The 19,581-nt window shown below is 38.8% G+C and overlaps 1 protein-coding gene across 1 annotated transcript in view; it reads right to left on the reverse strand.

The window, feature by feature from the left end:
* RNF216 (ring finger protein 216) overlaps window positions 1-19,581 on the reverse strand; it is a 170,356-nt gene that overhangs the window by 121,242 nt on the left and 29,533 nt on the right. Inside the window, exons 3-5 of the mRNA XM_065892156.1 lie at window positions 17,473-17,606; window positions 7,829-8,515; window positions 6,790-6,866 (exon numbers count right to left, since the gene is read on the reverse strand). Coding sequence (XP_065748228.1) covers window positions 6,790-6,866; window positions 7,829-8,515; window positions 17,473-17,606 — 898 coding nt within the window. The remainder of the gene's footprint in view (window positions 1-6,789; window positions 6,867-7,828; window positions 8,516-17,472; window positions 17,607-19,581) is intronic.

A 19,581-nucleotide genomic window follows, 5' to 3' on the forward strand; every position in this document is an offset into this window, starting at 1 on the left:
GTAAAACTTGTTCCTAGTTTTTAAAATCTCATCCTTCAAAATGTTCTATTTTTATGCACTTCCTAAAGTACATCCTATAGAACAGTAGGTATAATTTCTGAATCACCCCCCACCCCCGGCCGCATTTTAGAGGTTCTTCTCTTAGCAATTCATTTTATATTTTCAACACTATTAAAAACTTCACATATCGAAATGCCTGTCAGAACTCAAATCTGCCAACCTACTGATATTATTTCATGCTTGATCTGACCTGACAAGCTACAGGGTTTCGAGAAAGCACTCCCACTAAATAAGCCAAGCTAATATTCCAAGCTTTTATTCTTTAATAGTTGTTTGCTGCCTCGATCCAACTTAAGTTGCATCACATGTAAGTGAAAAGTCTCAGTTAAAGCGTCAAAGAGTAGGTTACCATCACAGCAGGTTCTCTGGTGAACAGGCCCCTCCTGCTAAAATGACCAGCTGGTTACATCTAAAGGTGACTTAAAGACTGCACACAAAGTGACTGAGAGTCAGCCCCACAAAATACCAGCTTGCTCAACTCTGCTTTGGGCCTCCTTTCGGCCCTACATTAACAACATTCAACTTAGTTTTGAGAATTAACAACTTAGTCTCAACAGCCCAGGGGCGAAAGGAAAGCAGTGTCAGGAAAATCATACTGTAAGTTTCAAAAGATTCAATACCATTATTGAACATTCCCTTTCCTTTGGAATTCACAAGAATTTATGTTTAAGGATGAATATTTGCTTTTCAGTGATGCAAAAGGCACAGAGTCAGTAAGCCCCTAGAAAAAATGACATGTATGAGACTCAGGAGGTAGGAGAACAGAACTGTCACAGAATCTGTCAATTTGATCACACTTTACTGATATTACATTGAAGGCTAATTCTGCAGATATTTAAAAAATAATATATTCATCCATAGAATGAGAGGGAAACATTATAGTATACTAAATTTCTAAAGGATTACTTTAATATTTACTATAAGTTATTCAAAATACTACTTGGTATTTCCTATTCAAATCAGTATTCTGTAACTAAATGTGCTAGGTATATACATTTATAGTTTCTAAAATAAACGAACATTATGCTTCATAATCAGGAAAATATTAACAAAAAAAGGAATTCAATGAGACAAGAGGAGTAAACAATTTACACAGGAGGGAAATACAATTAGTAAACAAATATATGAAAAATGGTACATAGCTAATTATCAAAGAAACGCAACTAAAATATTACTTTATGCCTAGTTAAAATATGACTACTCAATATTGTTGAGGAATGATTAAACCAATTCATATACATCTCTAACAGCAACATAAACTGGCACAACTCCACAGGAAAGCTATTTGTTAGTTAGTTTGTTTTTGCTGCGCTACCTGGCTTGTGGGATCTTAGTTCCCCAACCAGGGATTAAACCCAGGCCCTCCGCAGTGAAAGCGCAGAGGCCTAACCACTGGACTGCCAGGGAATTCCCTGGAAAGCTCTTTGGAAATACGTTTCAAGGATCATGAATCTGTTTATAATCCCTGATCCCAAATCTTAACTTTTAGGGTTTCAGCATACCGTGTATAACAAAAAGAAGGAAAAGTACTACATGGAATAATGCAGAATGTTTATCAGAACACTAGTGAAACTATGTACAGGAAAAATATTTAACAAAGAGGAAAATTCAATACAATAATTTTTATTAAAGGTAATCACTAATAACACCATAAAAAATGGAAAGTATTTTTTTACATAACACTATTTCATGAAAAAATATCCAAAATTGTGTTTACCCTCCAAAAAAAAACTAGGTTTTCATTCCAAGAACTAAAAAGGTACGTTAAAAAAAATCAGTTTGGACTTCCCTGGTGGCGCAGTGGTTAAGAATCCACCTGCCAATGCAGGGGACACGAGTTTGAGACCTGGTCTGGGAAGATGTCACATGCCGCAGAGCAACTAAGCCCGCGCGCCACAACTACTGAGTCTGCGCTCTAGAGTCCTCGAGCCACAACTACTGAGAATGTGTGCCACAACTATTGAAGCCCGCACACCTAGAGCCCATGCTCCACAACAAGAGAAGCCACCACAATGAGAAGCCCACACACCGCAAGGAAGAGCAGCCCCACTCACCACAACTAGGGAAAGCCCGCGTGTGGCAACGAAGACCCAACGCAGCCAAAAATCAATCAATCAATCAATCAGTTGTTTTTTAGTTGAGTGGAAGTCTAGGAGATATTTTTCATTGTAAAAATGTAGATATTTCTGCTCAATTTTGCTATGAATTTAAAACTATTCCAAAATTAAAGTTTATTAATTAAAAATAATGCAGTTGCCATCATGTTGTTTACATACTAAAAAGAAAATATTTTAAAACCTTAGAATAAAACAGCACCTTCACTTCTAGTAATGGCAGACCAATACTCCCAAAGATGAGAAACAAGACCAAAATTAAAAAATTTCTACTTGAAGGTATCACTAGCCAACAGGGTGGTAAAGAAGGCCAAGTCTGGGCTTCCCTGGTGGCGCAGTGGTTGAGAGTCCGCCTGCCGATGCAGGGAACATGGGTTTGGGCCCCAGTCCAGGAAGATCCCGCATGCCATGGAGCGGCTGGGCCCGTGAGCCATGGCTGCTGAGCCTGCGCATCCGGAGCCTGTGCTCTGCAATGGGAGAGGCCACAACAGTGAGAGGCCCACGTACCGCAAAAAAAAAAAAAAAAAAAAAAGTAGAGGGAAAAATTTAATTACAGCATTTTCATACAAGTGGAATACTACTTAGCAACGAAAATGCATGAACTATAGTTATGCACAGCATGAAAGAATCTCACAAACATAATGCTGAAAGAAGCCAGTCACGAGAGAATACAGACTACATGAAATCTTCATACAGCATTCAAAGATGGCAGCAATGCTCTATTTTTTGAAGATTTCTGGGTGGTGGTTACATGAATGTTTTATTTGTAATAAATTATTAAGCTGTGCATCTTTATTTTGTGCATTTTTCTGTATGTGTATTATAGTGCAAAAATAAAAAAAATTAAGTTATACACAATCCAGAATATGGAGGAAAGGCTTGAGAAGAATGAATGGCGTGTAAAATAACAAAATGGCTTCCCCTTCCAGCAGTATGGAAGATTAAGTACCAATTAAGTACCCAGGCAGTCTCCAATTGAAAACTGCTGAATGAAATATTAAAATAAAACTTTTAAAGTACACCAAAATGTTTAAGTTAGTAAGGCGTTTTCAAGAGTCCAAATCTAAGTGAAACTGACACCCCTGAGAAATAAGCTAAACACAGAAGCTAGTTTTCCTGAGGGCGGCATTTGTTGATCCTAATAAACATGAGCCCTTAGTTTTCACAGGGCACACAGGGTAAGAGACAAAGCTCATAGACCACATGGAAAAGCATGCCTTAACACTGATGCTGAGTGGATGGATGGGAAAACAAAACTCCCCCTGAGAATTTGTGATTACCCAGTCCTCATCCAGGACTAAAGTCTTACTACCCAGGTAAGATAAAACTTCCAGACAAAACCTAAAATAGTATTAGACTGACATTGCCCTGAGGCACATGACAGAAGTTAAAGCAAGTCCTCCTTGAAGGAACCGTTTCTATCAAGACCTCAAGTAATGCGCTCACAGTCAAAATCTACAAAATAACGCAAGGGAAACAGGACACCATGAGGCCAGGAGAAACAACAGAATGAGATTCACAAGAACTTCATGTGTCAGAACGATCACACCCAGAACACAAAGAAGTTATGTTTGTTTTTAAAGACCTAAAGTGATTAAAAATACAAACAAAAAATAAAACACTATTAGAATGGCCTGAAGAATTAAAGAATAAAAATACTAGAAATGAAAAACATATAGAAACTGAAATTAAAAACATAACAGATGGGGCTTCCCTGATGGCGCAGTGGCTGAGAGTCTGCCTGCTAATGCAGGGGACACGGGTTCGAGCCCTGGTCTGGGAGGATCCCACATGCCGCGGAGCAACTAGGCCCGTGAGCCACAACTACTGAGCCTGCGCATCTGGAGCTTGTGCTCTGCAACAAGAGAGGCCATGACAGCGAGAGGCCCGTGCACCGCGATGAAGAGTGGCCCCCGCTCACCGCAACTAGAGAAAGCCCTCGCACAGCAACGAAGACACAACGCAGCCAAAAATAAATAAATAAATAATTAAAAAAAAAAAAAAAAAAAAACATAACAGATGGACTTACTAGCAGATTATACCCCACTGAAAAGACAATTGGTGAGCTGGAGGTTAGATCTGAAAAATCATCTGGAATGCATCTCAGAAACAAAGAGATGATGTTAAGAGCCATCATGGACAAGGGTTAGAAGAAAAGTGTTTCAGAAGAGGGGAAAAAGAGAACAGGGCAAAAGAATTATTTAATGAGATAATGGCTACAAAATTTCCAGACCTGACCAACATCATCAATCTACAGCCCAGCACAGTCTATATTCTAACTGTATTGCCTTAGTGAAATATACGTAAGTGCAAAAATAACTACAAAACATTGTTTACTTCACTCAGTAGAGGTATTAGTACTAGTAACATCGGTACTATAATGTTAAAATTATTTTATGTATATTTTAGGATAAAGAAAATAAATATATTAATGTTATTAGAAATTACGTTTTTAGTGGAAGAAAAAACACATAAATGTAAAATTCAGAAAGATTGAGAAAAAAATTTTAATGTTAAATTTGAATGGGAAAATTTGAATATAAATTCATGATTTAAAAAAAACTTATTTTCTTGGTTTGTCCCTTAAAAAGGTCTTAGAAGTAATGACAGGCTAGTAGGTATGATGAGCAAGTTTAGCCCCAAGATGTTAGTTTATAAATAACAATCCTCATTCTAAGAAACCTGGGTTTCTTGGAGGAAATGACAGATTCCAGGTTTTGGGCAGAGAAGTTCAAGGTAAGCCTGGGGTAACTTGGCCTATTAGAAAGCCAGGATGTGCTCAAAGACTAATGGAGTCATGCTAAAAAGACACAAGTGCATCTTAAGAAGCTCCTACTGGTCAAATTTAGGATAATTCAGTTTCAAAAAGAAAAAAATTATAAAGCACCACTTATACAAACCTTTATGTCTACAGAGATTTAAAAAAGAGCACAGGGCTTCCCTGGTGGCACAGTGGTTAAGAATCCGCCTGCCAATGCAGGGGACACGGGTTCGAGCCCTGGTCCGGGAAGATCCCACATGCTGTGGAGCAACTAAGCCCGTGCGCCACAACTACTGAGCCTGCTCTCTAGAGCCCGAGAGCCTCAACTACTGAAGCCCGCACACCTAGAGCCCGTGCTCTGCAATAAGAGAAGCCCACGCACCGCAACTAAGAGCAGTCTTTGCTCACATCAACCAGAGAAAGCCCGCGTGCAGCAAAGACCCAACTCAGCCAAAAACAAACAAAAAAAAAAGCACGCAAGAAATAAAAGGCAAAATCTTCCTTACAGCAGAATGCCAGATAATAACCTAGGTGGTGGATACAGGGTGTTCTTTCAACTTTTTATGTTCAAAAATTACAGGGGGAAAAAAAATCAGTAACATTAAAAAAAAAGTAAGTGGGGGACTGTTCTAAATTAAAAAGATAAATACATTTGAAACCTTGATTCCATCTTGGTTTAAAAAACTGGTAACAGTGCCTGCCTCTGGACAGAGGGGGAGAGATAGGGCTGCCAATGGCCCCACAGTGCCTTTGTATGAATTAGAAAAAAGTACTTCCTCTGGGCTGCTAACCTCAGAAAGAGGGCCCTTCCCTCTTGGTTAAGGCAGCCAGCTCCCACTCGCACCCTTCCTGAGTTCTACGGTACAGAATATAATCTTTGAGGACAGAGGTTTAGTATCCACCTTTAATTAAAATAATCTGTATTAATCAACCGAAAATCTGATCAAGTTCAATACCTACTGCTCTTTACAAATTTACAACTGTTCCACCTCTGCATACTAGAAGGAGGTGAAAGAGTATAAGAGGAAAGAGACTTATTTTTCATTTTGTATTCTTTGGGACACTTTTTATTTATTATTATTTTTTTTGTTTTGCGGTATGCGGGCCTCTCACTGCTGTGGCCCCTCCCGTTGTGGAGCACAGGCTCCGGACGCGCAGGCCCCGTGAGCCATGGCCGCTGGGCCTGCGCGTCCGGAGCCTGTGCTCCGCAACAGGAGGGGCCACAGCAGTGAGAGGCCCACGTAACGCAAAAAAAAAAAAACCCAAAAAAACATATTTATCATCTTTATAATGAAAACTAAAGAAGACACTTCCATACCTTTCTCTATATAGGCAGAGTGGCTACAGAATACTTTGTTACAAATATAGAGAAGAATATATCTTTAACATCCTACCCAAAACATGGGTAGTATCAATGCTAAGAATGAACTAAACATCTTAATTCTATAACCATGCATGATTCTATACAAGATCCAGAAAACAGCCTGTATACGACTAAAATTAAAACTCTTCTAATAGGATGATTCAAAAAGACATAAGGCTAACTGAAGTAAGGCAGCCACAAAAGGACAAATATTGTGTGACTCCACTTACATGAGGTCTCTAGAGAAGCCAAATTCATAGAGACAGAAGTAAAACAGTGGCTGGCACATGCTTGGGAGAGGGAGTGGGGACAGGTTCAGTTCGAGAAGATGAAAAAGTTCTGGAGATGGATGGTGGTGATGGTTGTGCAAAAATGTAAATATACTTAATGCCACTGAACTGTACACTTACAAATGGTTAAAATGTTTTGTGTTATGTATATTTTACCACAATAAAAAAGAAGAAAGAAAAAAAGCGTGGTGGTATACTTACACATTCAAATCATAGTAATTTTTCAAATGAATTATTTCCTCAATATACCCATGTGCTACATCTGGAAATCTTACTTCCTAGAAGGGAATAAAAAACATTATTTATATTTCATCCCCTGGTATGGTTTCAAATTGCAATAAAAACCAGATGGCAAAAAGTACATAAAATGACTAAAGACTAGAAAAGGACTGTAAAGCAGTTTTGTGTCTGGCTTAAACCTTCACACAAGGTGCCCAGATTTATCTGTCTACACAGAATATAGAATTTAGAAAGGTACGCAGAGATCACCTGGTCCTCTGCCCCCATTCTGCATGTCTATTCTATAGTCTTTCAATAAATATTGAACATCTCTGCCCAAGCAAAGGAAGTCTAAAGACGAATAAAACACTTTCTAGTGTATATCCTCAAGAAGCACACAATCTAGTAGACCAGATGAAAAAACCTGGGGGAAGAAGGGTTAAAAGACTGTTCCAAGGCAAACAGCAGCCCACAGAGCCCTGTATGACTTTCTAGGTCAGTGCTATCTAACAGAACTTGGTACAAAGGTGGAAATGTTCTATTCTGTGCTTTCCAACACGGTAGCTGTTCAGCCTCATGTGGCTATTGAGCACTTAAAATATGACTGGTGCCACCAGAAATGAAATTTAAATTTTATTTAATTGTAAGACATTTAAATTTAAACAGCCAAATGAAGCTACTGTATTGGACAGTGTAGCTCTAGGTAATCTTATAAACCTGCTTTAAGGGTTTGAATTTGGAGTTATCTCAATTCCTTTTTAAAAACTGCAGGGACTGCTCATATGACAGCATGAGGGCAACCATGATCTGCAGCTAGAATCCCCAGAGGGCTTGCTGAGGGTTTAAGCATACATTCAGGAATCCTGATTCAATTTTCAAATCTTCAGTTTCTCTCCTTCTAGTCTACAAATCTAGGAAATTCAGAAAATGAAGTCCACACGCACAAATAATACTTTTGCAATAAAAGGAAACTCAGTATACTTGGTGTGTATAATTATTTACATATCAAAATAAAACTTACTGTTTCTTTCACTAATAGTGCAATGAGTTCTTGGTCTACATCAGGAGCTTCTTGCCCCCAAAGGTTTTCCAAATTGGGCTGCTGAGATCCTTGCAGTGGAAAGGCTGGACCTGGCTCTTCATCATCTATTGCTAATTGTTGGTCTTCAAGCTCTTCCAGAGGATGGGCAGGCTGAGGAGAAGAAGGGCCTGGAATCCCATCCTGCTGGGGTTCTGATCTTGGAAAAGCTGGTCTTGGAAAAGCTGACCCTGAGGCTTCATGCTGATACAACAGTGGGCCCAGTTCTACTTCAGGCTGCCGCTCCTGAGGCACAACCTGGTTTGTTATCTCACGGGGCTGTTGGTTCAGAGACTGGAAGTAAGGATGGTCTAACCAGCAGTCTTCTTCGATGGCCTGGTCATCTAGGATATCAGTTGATTCTCCGAGGTTTGATAAAAGCTCTGTCTCTGAGTCTTCAGATGACTGGTTCTGAGTGTCCAAAGGATCACCTTCTGGAAAAAGAAGACTACCTTCTTTCAAGATAATGATTTTCTGCTCTGCTCTGTGGTTGACAATGTCATTTGTTGCTTGGTTATGACTTGGTCCAGGCTTGGGTTCTCTTTCTGTTTGTCCACTTGGCTTAATGAATTCAGAAACTCCAGGAGGCCCAAGATCTAGAAATTCACCGTAGTTATCCTCAGAATCATCCTGTGCCCCAGAACCAAACAACGAGCTGTTACACACAGAAAAAAAGCGGTTCTTATCTGATTCAAAGGCTGCTCTAGACTTTTTAGGCCTTTCTTCTCCCAATCTTTTGAGATCTTGCCACTGGGCAGCTGGTTTGATGAGATTGGGTCGTGATGTCTGAGGTTTATTTGTCTAAGAAAAAATGAAATTTTAATAATAATTCAATTTTTTTCCTGTGTCTATACCTCCCTATGTACTTATATTGAGCCTCTGAGGTTGGACAGGAAAGAAACAAAAACAAAAACACCCTCCCCCATGAGACCTATTCTTCACATTTATCTTAACATTGAAATTTGGTCACACTATAGTAACTGTAAGAATCAAAGCAGCCATTCATTGATTGAAGCATGACTTATAGTTTGAATTATAATTTCACCTGAGACCAGTAAAACAAAAATAACTGCATAGTACAGAAAATAATGAAAGAATGACAACACAGTAGAGGAATGAGAAACGTTCAACAGACACACGAAAAGCAGCTAAATCTCATTAGTAATTCAGCAAAATGCAAATTAAAACAAGGTACCCCCCCCCAAGACTGGCAAACAATTTTTAGTTAGACAACTTTTTAGTTAGCATTGGTACAGATGTGGGAAAACTCTCATACTATCATTCATTGCTTGTGAATTTAGGAAAGCAATTTGGTATTACTTATTTTTTAAAAAATGTATATCCTTGTGATTTGTCACTATCGTTTTTCAATATCTATTCTATAAACCCTTGTGTATCCAAAGGAAGCATATTCACTGCCACACTGCTTGCAACATAAAAAGAAAAACACTGGAGACATTCTGAAGTTTGTTCCTAAGCAAATAGTTAAGTAAACTATTATTTATCTGCTCTACAAAATACTCTCCAACTCTCCACCCCTCCAAGAGGTATCTCTATATGTAATGAAATGGAAACATCACCAATAAACGTTACTACGTGAAGAAAAGTTACAAAACAATACATACACAGACTGATTCTATTCTTTAAAAAAATCAAAACAGACATAAACATACCATTTCTAAAAGTATACACACACACACACACACACACACACACACGCACACGCGAATACATATGAATTCAAAGAAAAAGATATGGAAGGATACATGCCAAACTAGTGACAACAGTTCCTCTGGGAAACCTCTGGGGCAGAAGGGGCTAGTGAAGACAGACTTCAGTTTTATCTGTATTGTTTCAATTTCTATAGAGAACACAATCATATGTTATTTATAAATGTAAAAAGTGGAATGCCCTGGGCTTCCCTGGTGGTGCAGTGGTTGAGAGTCCGCCTGCCTATGCAGGGGACACGGGTTTGTGCCCCGGTCCTGGACACGGAGCGGCTGGGCCCGTGAGCCATGGCCGCGGAGGCTGTGTGTCCGGAGCCTGTGCTCCGCAACGGGAGAGGTCACAACAGTGAGAGGCCCGTGTACCGCCAAAAAAAAAAAAAAAAAAGTAGAATGCCCAATTTTAAGGTAGCAGAATAAAGATGCCTCTGATCCTTCTCTTCTCTGAAATTACCCCAATCCAGAGAGGAGAATGAGACAAAAAACTGAAAATCTTTGATAAAACCAGCAGACATCTGCGATCCCAAATCACAATACATACGAGAAGGAGCTGATAAATCTAGTGAGGGAAGTCTAACCAGATTTTAGGCAAGGCAGAGAAAGCTTCAGAAAGGCTGAGTTTTCCAAAGTAGGTGGTGTGGCCTAGCGGGCAAAACCAACTCCTTGCTTGGAACAATGGGAACTTCCACTCCATTTGGCAGCAACGATGTTCTGAGGTTAGACTGAAGGAAGACACACGTCTCTGCTGGAGGTAGGCTGTCAGTGAGGCAGGAGGGAGAGAACTTTGAACTGGGCTGCTCTGAAACTGGCAGTATCTGCCAGGCAGTAAGAAAGAAAGAAGCACACGTGCATGTAAGCACACCTCCCCCACCTGCTGCCACCCCAATATCCTCTGTCATAGGAAGAATTCCTGCTAGCCAAGAATAGTGCCTGAGCCTTTCCCCAACATAAATGCCTGCAAAGAGCTGGTCCAGGAAAACTTAAAATGCATTCAACATTGAGTAGTGATAAAAAATAACCAGTACAGAAATTATATTAAGATACCTAACTATTGAAAAAAGAAGTGGTAGATGAACAACACAGATGATAAAATCAGTACTACACAGTGAATGAAATGAGAAGAGAGAAGCAGGAACACAAAGTAGTAATGAAGTAATTAGGTATTTAATATAAATGTTCTAAATCATGGTTTTGTAGAAATAAGGTAACCATCAAAAGTTGGGAGGGGAAATGGAGAAGCTGAGGGTCAAAAGATACACTTAAAGCTAATAAATCAACATATAAGGACATATGTAAGGATAACAATTGAAAGTATAAAAGCAAGTACTAGAAGAACTAAAAACAAAAAAACCTAAGGATAAAAACCTTTCAAATTATCAGCAAGGACACATGCCCACAATATAAATAAAATAAAACCTCAAAAATCCAGGGAGTATAGTGAAAGATCATTTTTAAAAGCAATGAAAATATAAAGCATATTAAACACTATGAGAGAACTAAAAACAAAGTATAATGGTCACATTAATAAATATAAATTAGATCAATTTACCTATTTAATTTAAAAGTCTCTTTAGGGGCTTCCCTGGTGGCGCAGTGGTTGAGAGTCCGCCTGCTGATGCAGGGGACATGGGTTCGGGCCCCGGTCCGGGAAGATCCCACATGCCGCGGAGCGGCTGGGCCCATGAGCCATGGCCACAGAGCCTGTGCTCCACAATGGGAGAGGCCACAACAGTGAGAGGCCCGCATACAGCAAAAAAAAAAAAAAAAAAAAAGTCTCTTTAAATAGAACCACTAGGCAAAACCCAACTCTATAATCAACTACAGGCATACCCCAGAGATACTGCAGGTTTGGTTCCAGACCACCGCAATAAACCGAGCATCCCAATAAAGCAAGTCTCATGAACTTTCTGGTCTCCCAGTGCATAGAAAAGTTATGTTTACACTATACTGTAGTCTATTAAGTGTGCAATGGCATTACCGTTAAAAAAAAAATGTAAATCTTTAATTTTTAAAAATGCTATTGGAAAAAAGGTGCCAAAAGACTTGCTCAGTGCGAGGTTGCTACACACCTGCAATTCGTTAAAAAAAATAAAAAAGAGCAATATCTGCAAAGCACAGTAAAATGAGACATGCCTGTATACAATCAAGAGTTACTACACCACTGGGATTCAGAAAGCACATGGACAAAGACACCAAAGCGGATTTCTGATTCTAGCAATGGCATGCTAGACCATGCAGATCAACCCTTCTACTGAGTAAAAGCAGAAACCCTGGTCAAAATATCAAAGCAAAACATCTACTTGAAGGCCTCGGGATCCAGGAGGAAGAAATCCAACAAAATAAGCTACTTTTCTTCTACAGATGCATTTGCCAATCCCAGACCTGGATGAAGAATGAGAAGATTGAATGAAACCTTTGGTATCTTTTTTGAGGAGCTAAGTGCACAAAATCAGAATTCAGAACTCACCATGGGGAGGAGTTCTGGTAAATCTCAAGCTCTAGGGTCATTCCTTGAAGGGTACACCACTGAAGTAACGGTAAACCGGAAATATGCTGGACCTCCCAGAAGCTGAATCCTAGTTTCAATAGTTTAAATCCCTGGATCTGAGTTTCCTGGTCTCCCAAACCTTCTTTGAGAAACAAATATAGGCCCTCTTTGAAGAAAGATAATATCACCTAGAACCTCAAAATTTTCATATATAGTGATACTACTATTCAACAAAAAATAACCAGGCATATAAGAAGTTGATGCAACATAATAGAAAACCAAGAGAAGTAACAGACAACAGAAACAAATCTACAGTGATTTCAAATAGTGAAGTTATCAGACATGGATTCTAAAATAACATGCTTAGCATGTTTAAGGAAATAAAAGACTAGATTGAAAGTTTCACCAGAGAACTAGAAACTGTTACAAAGAAAGAAAAATAAACTATCAAATGGAAATTCCAGAATGTAAAAATACGATAACTGAGATCAGGAATCAATGGATCAGTGCACAGCATTTTAAATAAACACAGTTGAAAAGAAAAATTAGTGAACGGAAAGACAGGTCAGAAGAAAATAGCCAGAATAATGCATAGAGACACAAAATGATTGAAAATTAGATAAGAGAATAGGAGACATAAAGAATAATACAGTGAAAAGGTTTTACCCAACTATGTAACTAAAGTTCTAGAAAAAGAGGAGGGAGATAAGAAGCAATATCTGAAGATAAAATACGAATATTCAAGCAGAACAGCAGCTTGATTTCATTTCTGAAGATCTAAACCGGATAATTAAAAAAAAATCCAAACAGACCTAGATACAGCAATAGGAAGACTGTAGAAATCAAATACAAAGATAAAAATTTAAAGCAGCAGCACACGCTACTTTCAAAAGGAAAAAATAAGACTGACTTTTCAATAGAAAAATGGAAGCCAGATGGATAAACACCAAGGTCCCACTGAATAGCACAGAGAACTATATCAATATCCTATGATAAACTATAATGGAAAAGAAAGTAAAAAATATATGTATGTATAACTGAATCACTTTGTTGTATAGCAGTAATTAACACAACATTATAAATCAACTATATTTCAATTAAATAAATAAAAGAAAAATGGAAGCAAAAAATACTGGAATAGTATCTTCCTTGTATTAAAAGAAAATAACTGACACATTGAATTCTATACTCAACGAAAATATCAGATTTACTATAAAGAAAATCCTAAAGAGTGTTCTTTAGGTAGAGTAAAAATAATCTCTGTTTTAAGGCCAGAGATGCAGAAAGGAATGAAGACCAACATAAAAAGATAAATATCTGGAGAAGGTAAAGTGAATACTGATTGTATAAAACACAGGGTTTAAAACAATGTATACAGGGGCTTCCCTGGTGGCACAGTGGTTAAGAATCCGCCTGCCAACGCAGGGGACACGGGTTTGAGCTCTGGTCCGGGAAGATCCCACATGCCACAGAGCAACTAAGCCCATGCGCCACAACTACTGAGCCTGCACTCTAGAGCCCGTGAGCCACAACTACTGAGCCCGTGTGCCACAACTACTGAGCCCGCGCTCTAGAGCCCATGCTCCGCAACAAGAGAAGCCACCGCAATGAGAAGCCCATGCACCACAATGAAGAGGAGCCCCTGCTCTCCACAACTAGAGAAAGCCAGCGCACAGCAACGAAGTCCCAATGCAGCCAAAAATAAATAAAATAAACTTTTTAAAATGTATACAGAATTAAAATATATTAAAAAAACCCCAGTATTTAAGTTGGGAGGTAAACAAATAGAGTTAAAGTGTTTTAAAGTCTTTACAGTCCCCAGAGTTTAAAACACTAATAAGCATTAGTGCTGAGGCTTCTATGATGTGAGGAAGCCTGAACTAGCCTTTAAAATAGACCATATGGGGGGACTTCCCTGGTGGTCTAGTGGTTAGGACTTCACACTTCCACTGTAGGAGTCGCGGGTTCAATCCCTAGTCGGGGAACTAAGATCCCACATGCCACATGGTGTGGCCAAAAAAAAAGGTTAAAATAGGTCATATGTAGTATTAGACATGATACCAAAACAAGTGACAAAGGAAGAGATAAACTGAACTTCAAAGTTTAAAACTTTTGTGCTTAAAGGATACTATCAAAAAAGTAAAAAGACAATTCACAAAGCTAGAAAAAATATCCACAAATTAAGACATCTGATAAGGTATAGTATTCAGAATATCTAAATATTCAATAATAAGAAGACAACACACTTTAAAAATGAGCAAAGGGAGACCTCCCTGGTGGCGCAGTGTTTAAGAATCCACCTGCCAATGCAGGGGACAGGGGTTTGAGCTCTGGTCCAGGAAGATCCCATATGCCGCAGAATAACTAAGCCCATGTGTCACAACTACTGAGCCTAGGCTCTAGAGCCTGCGAGCCACAACTATTGAGCCCACGTGCCACAACTACTGAGCCCACGTGCCACAACTACTGAAGTCCGCACGCCTAGAGCCCATGCTCCACAACAAGAGAAGCTACCACAATGAGAATCCCACGCATGGCAACGAAGAGTAGCCCCCGCACGATGCAACTAGAGAAAGCCCGCGTGCAGCAACGAAGACCCAATGCAACCAAAAATAAAATTAAAAAAAATTAAAAAAAAAAACGAGCAAAGGATCTGCATAGACATTTCTCCAAAGATATACAAATGGCCAATAAGCACATGAAAAGAGGCCAACATCATTAGCCATCGGGAAATGCAAATCAAAATCATAATGAGATACTGCTTCACAACTATGAAGATGGCTGTAATAAGAAAGATAGACAGCAATTATTGATGAGAATATGGAGAAGTTGGAACACTCACACTGCTGGTAGGAATGTAAAATGGTGCTACTACTATGGAAAACAGTCTGGGAGAGTAAAGTACAGATTTACCTTATGATCCAGCAATTCCATTCCTAGGTATATACCTGCTATGGTCTGAATGTGCCCACTCCCTCTGCCTCCAAATTCATATGTTGAAATCCTAATCATCAAAGGTAATGGCAGCAGTAAGGGGAGTCTCTGGGAGGTGCTAAGTCATGAGGGTAGAACCCTCATGAATGGGATTAGTGCCTTTATAGAAGAGGCTCCAGGGAGGTTCCTAGCTCCTTCCACCATGTGAGGACACAGTGAGAAAGTGCCAGCTATGAATCAGGAAGAGGACCTTTACACGATCATGCTGGAATCTTGATCTTGAACTTCCCAGCCTGCAGAAGTGTGAGCAATAAATTTCTGTCATAAGCTACCCCGTCTGTGGTATCTTGTTAGAGCAGCCCAAATAGACTAAGACAATACTCAAGAGAAACGAAAACATATGTCCACAGAAAAACTTCTACATGCATGTTCATAGCAGCATTATTCATTATTCATAATCACAAAAAAGTGGAAGCAACTCAAATGTCCATCAATGGATGAAAGGCTAAACAAGATGTGTATATCCACACAATGGAATATTATTCAGCAATAGAAAGGAGTGAAGTACCGATTCATCCTACATTACAGATGACCTTGAAAACGTTATGCTAAAGAAAGAAGCTGGTCACAAAGGACCAAATAGTATATGATTCCGTTCATATAACATGTCTAGAATAGGCAAATCTATAGAGACACAAGTGGTTAGTAGTTCTTAGGACTGGATGGAGGAGAAGAAGGGAGGAGGGAAGATAATGGTTAGCTCATCAAATCAAGGAAAAAGGCTAAAAAACCACAGCTACACTAAAATAGAAAAGGAAAATGGAGGAACCATAGGTTCAGAGTAAGTAGAAAGAACAGGCTATTTTGTTTAACTCTATTAAATATATTAAAAAATGCTGAAGAAATAAATGATTTTCTAGAAAAATATCAGGGACCAAAACAGATACTGAAAGCAACAGAAAATCTAGACATGTCAATCACCACAGAAGAAGCTGAAACAGTTTCAAAGAACCGTCCTCCATGAAAAGAAATAGCCCAGATGCCTTTAGGGTAAGTTCTACCAAATCTTTAAAGAACAGGTAACTCCAACATTATTTAAAATATTTTATCAGAGCACAGAAAAAGAAAGAAAACTTCTAGAGTCTTCATTAAGTCAGAATAATGTTTATAAAAAATTTGTCAAGGACAGCCCAGGCACACACACACCCCTATGGGCCAATCTCACTCCTGAGATCTATGGAGAAAACCCTAAATAAATCTTAGCGAATAGAATCTAATAGCACATTACCATCATACTGTAATACCATTACCAAGCAAAGTCTGCCCAGAGACAAAGTAATTTACCACATTAACAGATTTTTTAAAAATCATATAATAATCTCCACAGATGCTGAGATTGAATTTGAGAGAATTCTACATTTACTCATTAATAAAAACTTGAAATAAAGTAGATAGCTACTTCCTTAACATAATTTAAAAATGGTATCTCAAGCAAAAAGTCACCATCACACTTAAGAAGAAATATTAAAAGTATTCCCACTTATGTCAGTGGCTATTTTTCTTATTTCTATTACCGCTATTACTTAAAAATTTTGAAGACTTATCACTTAATATAATTAGACAAGTATAAAAACTGGAAAGGAAGAAACTGTATCATTATTTACAGATGGACCAGATACCATTCCTTGGGTCAACTGAAAAATGACTACAGACAATAAAAACAAGCTGATTATGAAATTAATATAAAAACCAACAGACTTTTAAATTAAAAAAATGTTTAAAAGGTACACAGAAGAAAAGATGCCATTTACAAAAGCAAGAGAAAACATAAAATAACCAGGAACAAACTTAAAAATGTTTAAGATCTACTGTAAGAAAAATACAAAATGCTCTGGCTGAGGAATATAAAAGGTTAGACTGAAAGAACTTGTTCTTAGTTAGAAAGGGTCAATATTATAAAAACTTTCTATAACAATAAAATATTTTTAAAATTAAACAAACTATCTACCTATCTTTTGGAATTAGAAAAGCTGATCTTAAAATTTGCATTAAAATATAAGCACAAAATATCCTGGATGAGTCTGAAAAATATAGAGTAATAAGGGGAGATGGGCACTATCTGATATTAAGATACATTATAAGGACATAGTAATTATAACACTGTGGACTAGTACATGAAGAGTCAGAGCAATAGTGCAGAAGTTAAGTCCAGAAATAGACCAAAACATACAGCTTCTGACTTCTAAGCTAAGGGGACATCAGGTAGGGTATAAAAGAGGCTGTTCCCAGAAATGTAGAACAAGTGCCAACGAATAGTGCTGCAAGTGTAGCACAAGAGGTGCTCTCAGCTGCTATAAGGCCCCTACCCACTACTGAGTGGCTGAAGAATGAGATTATTAACTTGCAATATGCCTCATCACGTTAAGCTTTAGAAAACTCACTTCCGCCAGGATGACATCATCATCCAGGTCCTCTTCGTCATGCTGCTGAGGAGCTGGGGTGACCAGCATTGGAACCCCTTCCTCATCAGAGGAGTCAGATATGGTGATGGGTCCATCTCTGAGATTGATCCAGTCTAAAAGTAGGCAGAGAACACTGTTAGGAGGAGGTGGGCATAATCACATTGTCCTTTAATTCAACTTTGGCATGAAAAGGGTCAAGCTTAAAGCCAAGTTTACAGCTATTGGAGTGTTATCTCCTCAAGCAGCACATGCAACCAAGCATTAAAATGAGCCATTTTTCCATGCTGATCTTTGCCAATAATTCATTTTGGGAATCACCAGAGAAAATCTGACAATTACTATGCTCAAGATTATCAACTTTTTCTTATACTAGACTGGAGGAATCTGTTGATAAAATCTTCTCGACTGCTCATTTCTTAAAAGTGAAATCATGGCCTCCCATCTCACCTCTATTCTTCCAAAGGAATATAAAACACTGCTTTATTCAAACTGATAGGTCTGAAAAAACTTTCAGAAACAGGAAAATTTTCACTTAATATTTAAAATATTAAAATTTGCTCACCTTAGACACAAACCTTAAGTATCACTTACGCAAACATATTTCAGTGTCTTAGTCAGACACCCATTTATCATCTATGACAGTAAGCACTTTAACCTTCCTGTTTCCTTTTAAATATAGAGTTAAACTAACCATCTACTGATAGATGTAATAATTCTGTTAAAGGTCTCCAAGTCCTTTTATTTGTTTGAGGACAAAGTACGTTTGATATGAATTACTGGATAACACAGATTAATAATTCCTCCATTAAAGCTCTAATATTTTTCCTCAAGGTTAATGCCTCATGTATTTTTATGTTACCCAACAACTTGAAAAGCAATATGAAACCAATTATCTCATTTCATTCCTGTAACAGGACTGTGGTAATGCCAAGATAGTAGTTTAAAACAGGTACGTCCACGGGATCTAAGGTCAGACTGCCTGGATTCCAGCCTCAGCTCTACCACATACTAGCTATATGATGCCATTATTTACTTCTTTAGGCATCTATTTCCTCAACATTAAAGAAAGGCTAACAACACTGCCTACTTCAAATAGCTGTATTACCTAAAATGCTTGTTTATTACAGTACTTGACACACAAGGAAGCTGCCTGATTTTAAGTCCAATGCTACCTACACAGAAACAACCAACTGAACTGAGGGCCTGCGGAAGTACATTATAGAGGATTTCTCTTAAACCTGCATAATGAATCCAAGTGATTATCACCATCACCTGCTGAAACCCTACTAAAATGTTAGTAAAGGAACTTTAAAAAAGTATAACCTCTTAAGTACACAAAGAAGAGAAAAGGAGATAACAGCCAGCAAGAGATCTAAACAAAATTCTGGAAAACAGCAGATTTACACATGACAAGAGCTCTAGAAGAGTGGATAAGGCTCAAATCCACAGCCTGCAGCGGGGGCGGCCAATCAGAGGTGGCCTAATTCATGTTGCAGAATCGTAGATTTCCTGAATAACTGTTCTCAATTACTGTATGCCTTTGGTCATTTCCAGTCTTTAAATGGTTATTTTAGGGCTTCCCTGGTGGCACAGTGATTGAGAGTCCGCCTGCCAATGCAGGGGACGCGGGTTCGTGCTCCGGTCCGGGAAGATCCCACATGCCGCGGAGTGGCTGGGCCCGTGAGCCATGGCCGCTGAGCCTGCGCGTCCGGAGCCTGTGCTCCGCAACGGGAGAGGCCACACAGTGAGAGGCCCACGTACCGCAAAAAAAAAAAAAAAAAAGCAAAGGTTATTTTAGACAATTCTGTCTAATTTTACCGTTGATTTTGGGGAGAAGATTTGCCAACCTTCCCACTCAGCCATTCCAGAAGACCCACACTGTGGAGGTCCACTCTGAAGAGCCACTGAGGCAGCGAGTCACTAGACACCACGCCAAGAGAGGAAAGGGGTGTCACTGGAACAGCCATAATGAGTAAGACCCTGGCTGCCTTCTGCTGCTTGGCTCCCTGAATGCTGGCAAACAGTCTTGGATTCCACATTCAAGACACTGTAGATTCCTCTCTGGAAGAATTGGCCCAAGAAAAACAC

The sequence above is a fragment of the Phocoena phocoena genome, chromosome 15 (genome assembly GCF_963924675.1).
Source record: "Phocoena phocoena chromosome 15, mPhoPho1.1, whole genome shotgun sequence".
Taxonomy (NCBI): Eukaryota; Metazoa; Chordata; class Mammalia; order Artiodactyla; family Phocoenidae; genus Phocoena; species Phocoena phocoena.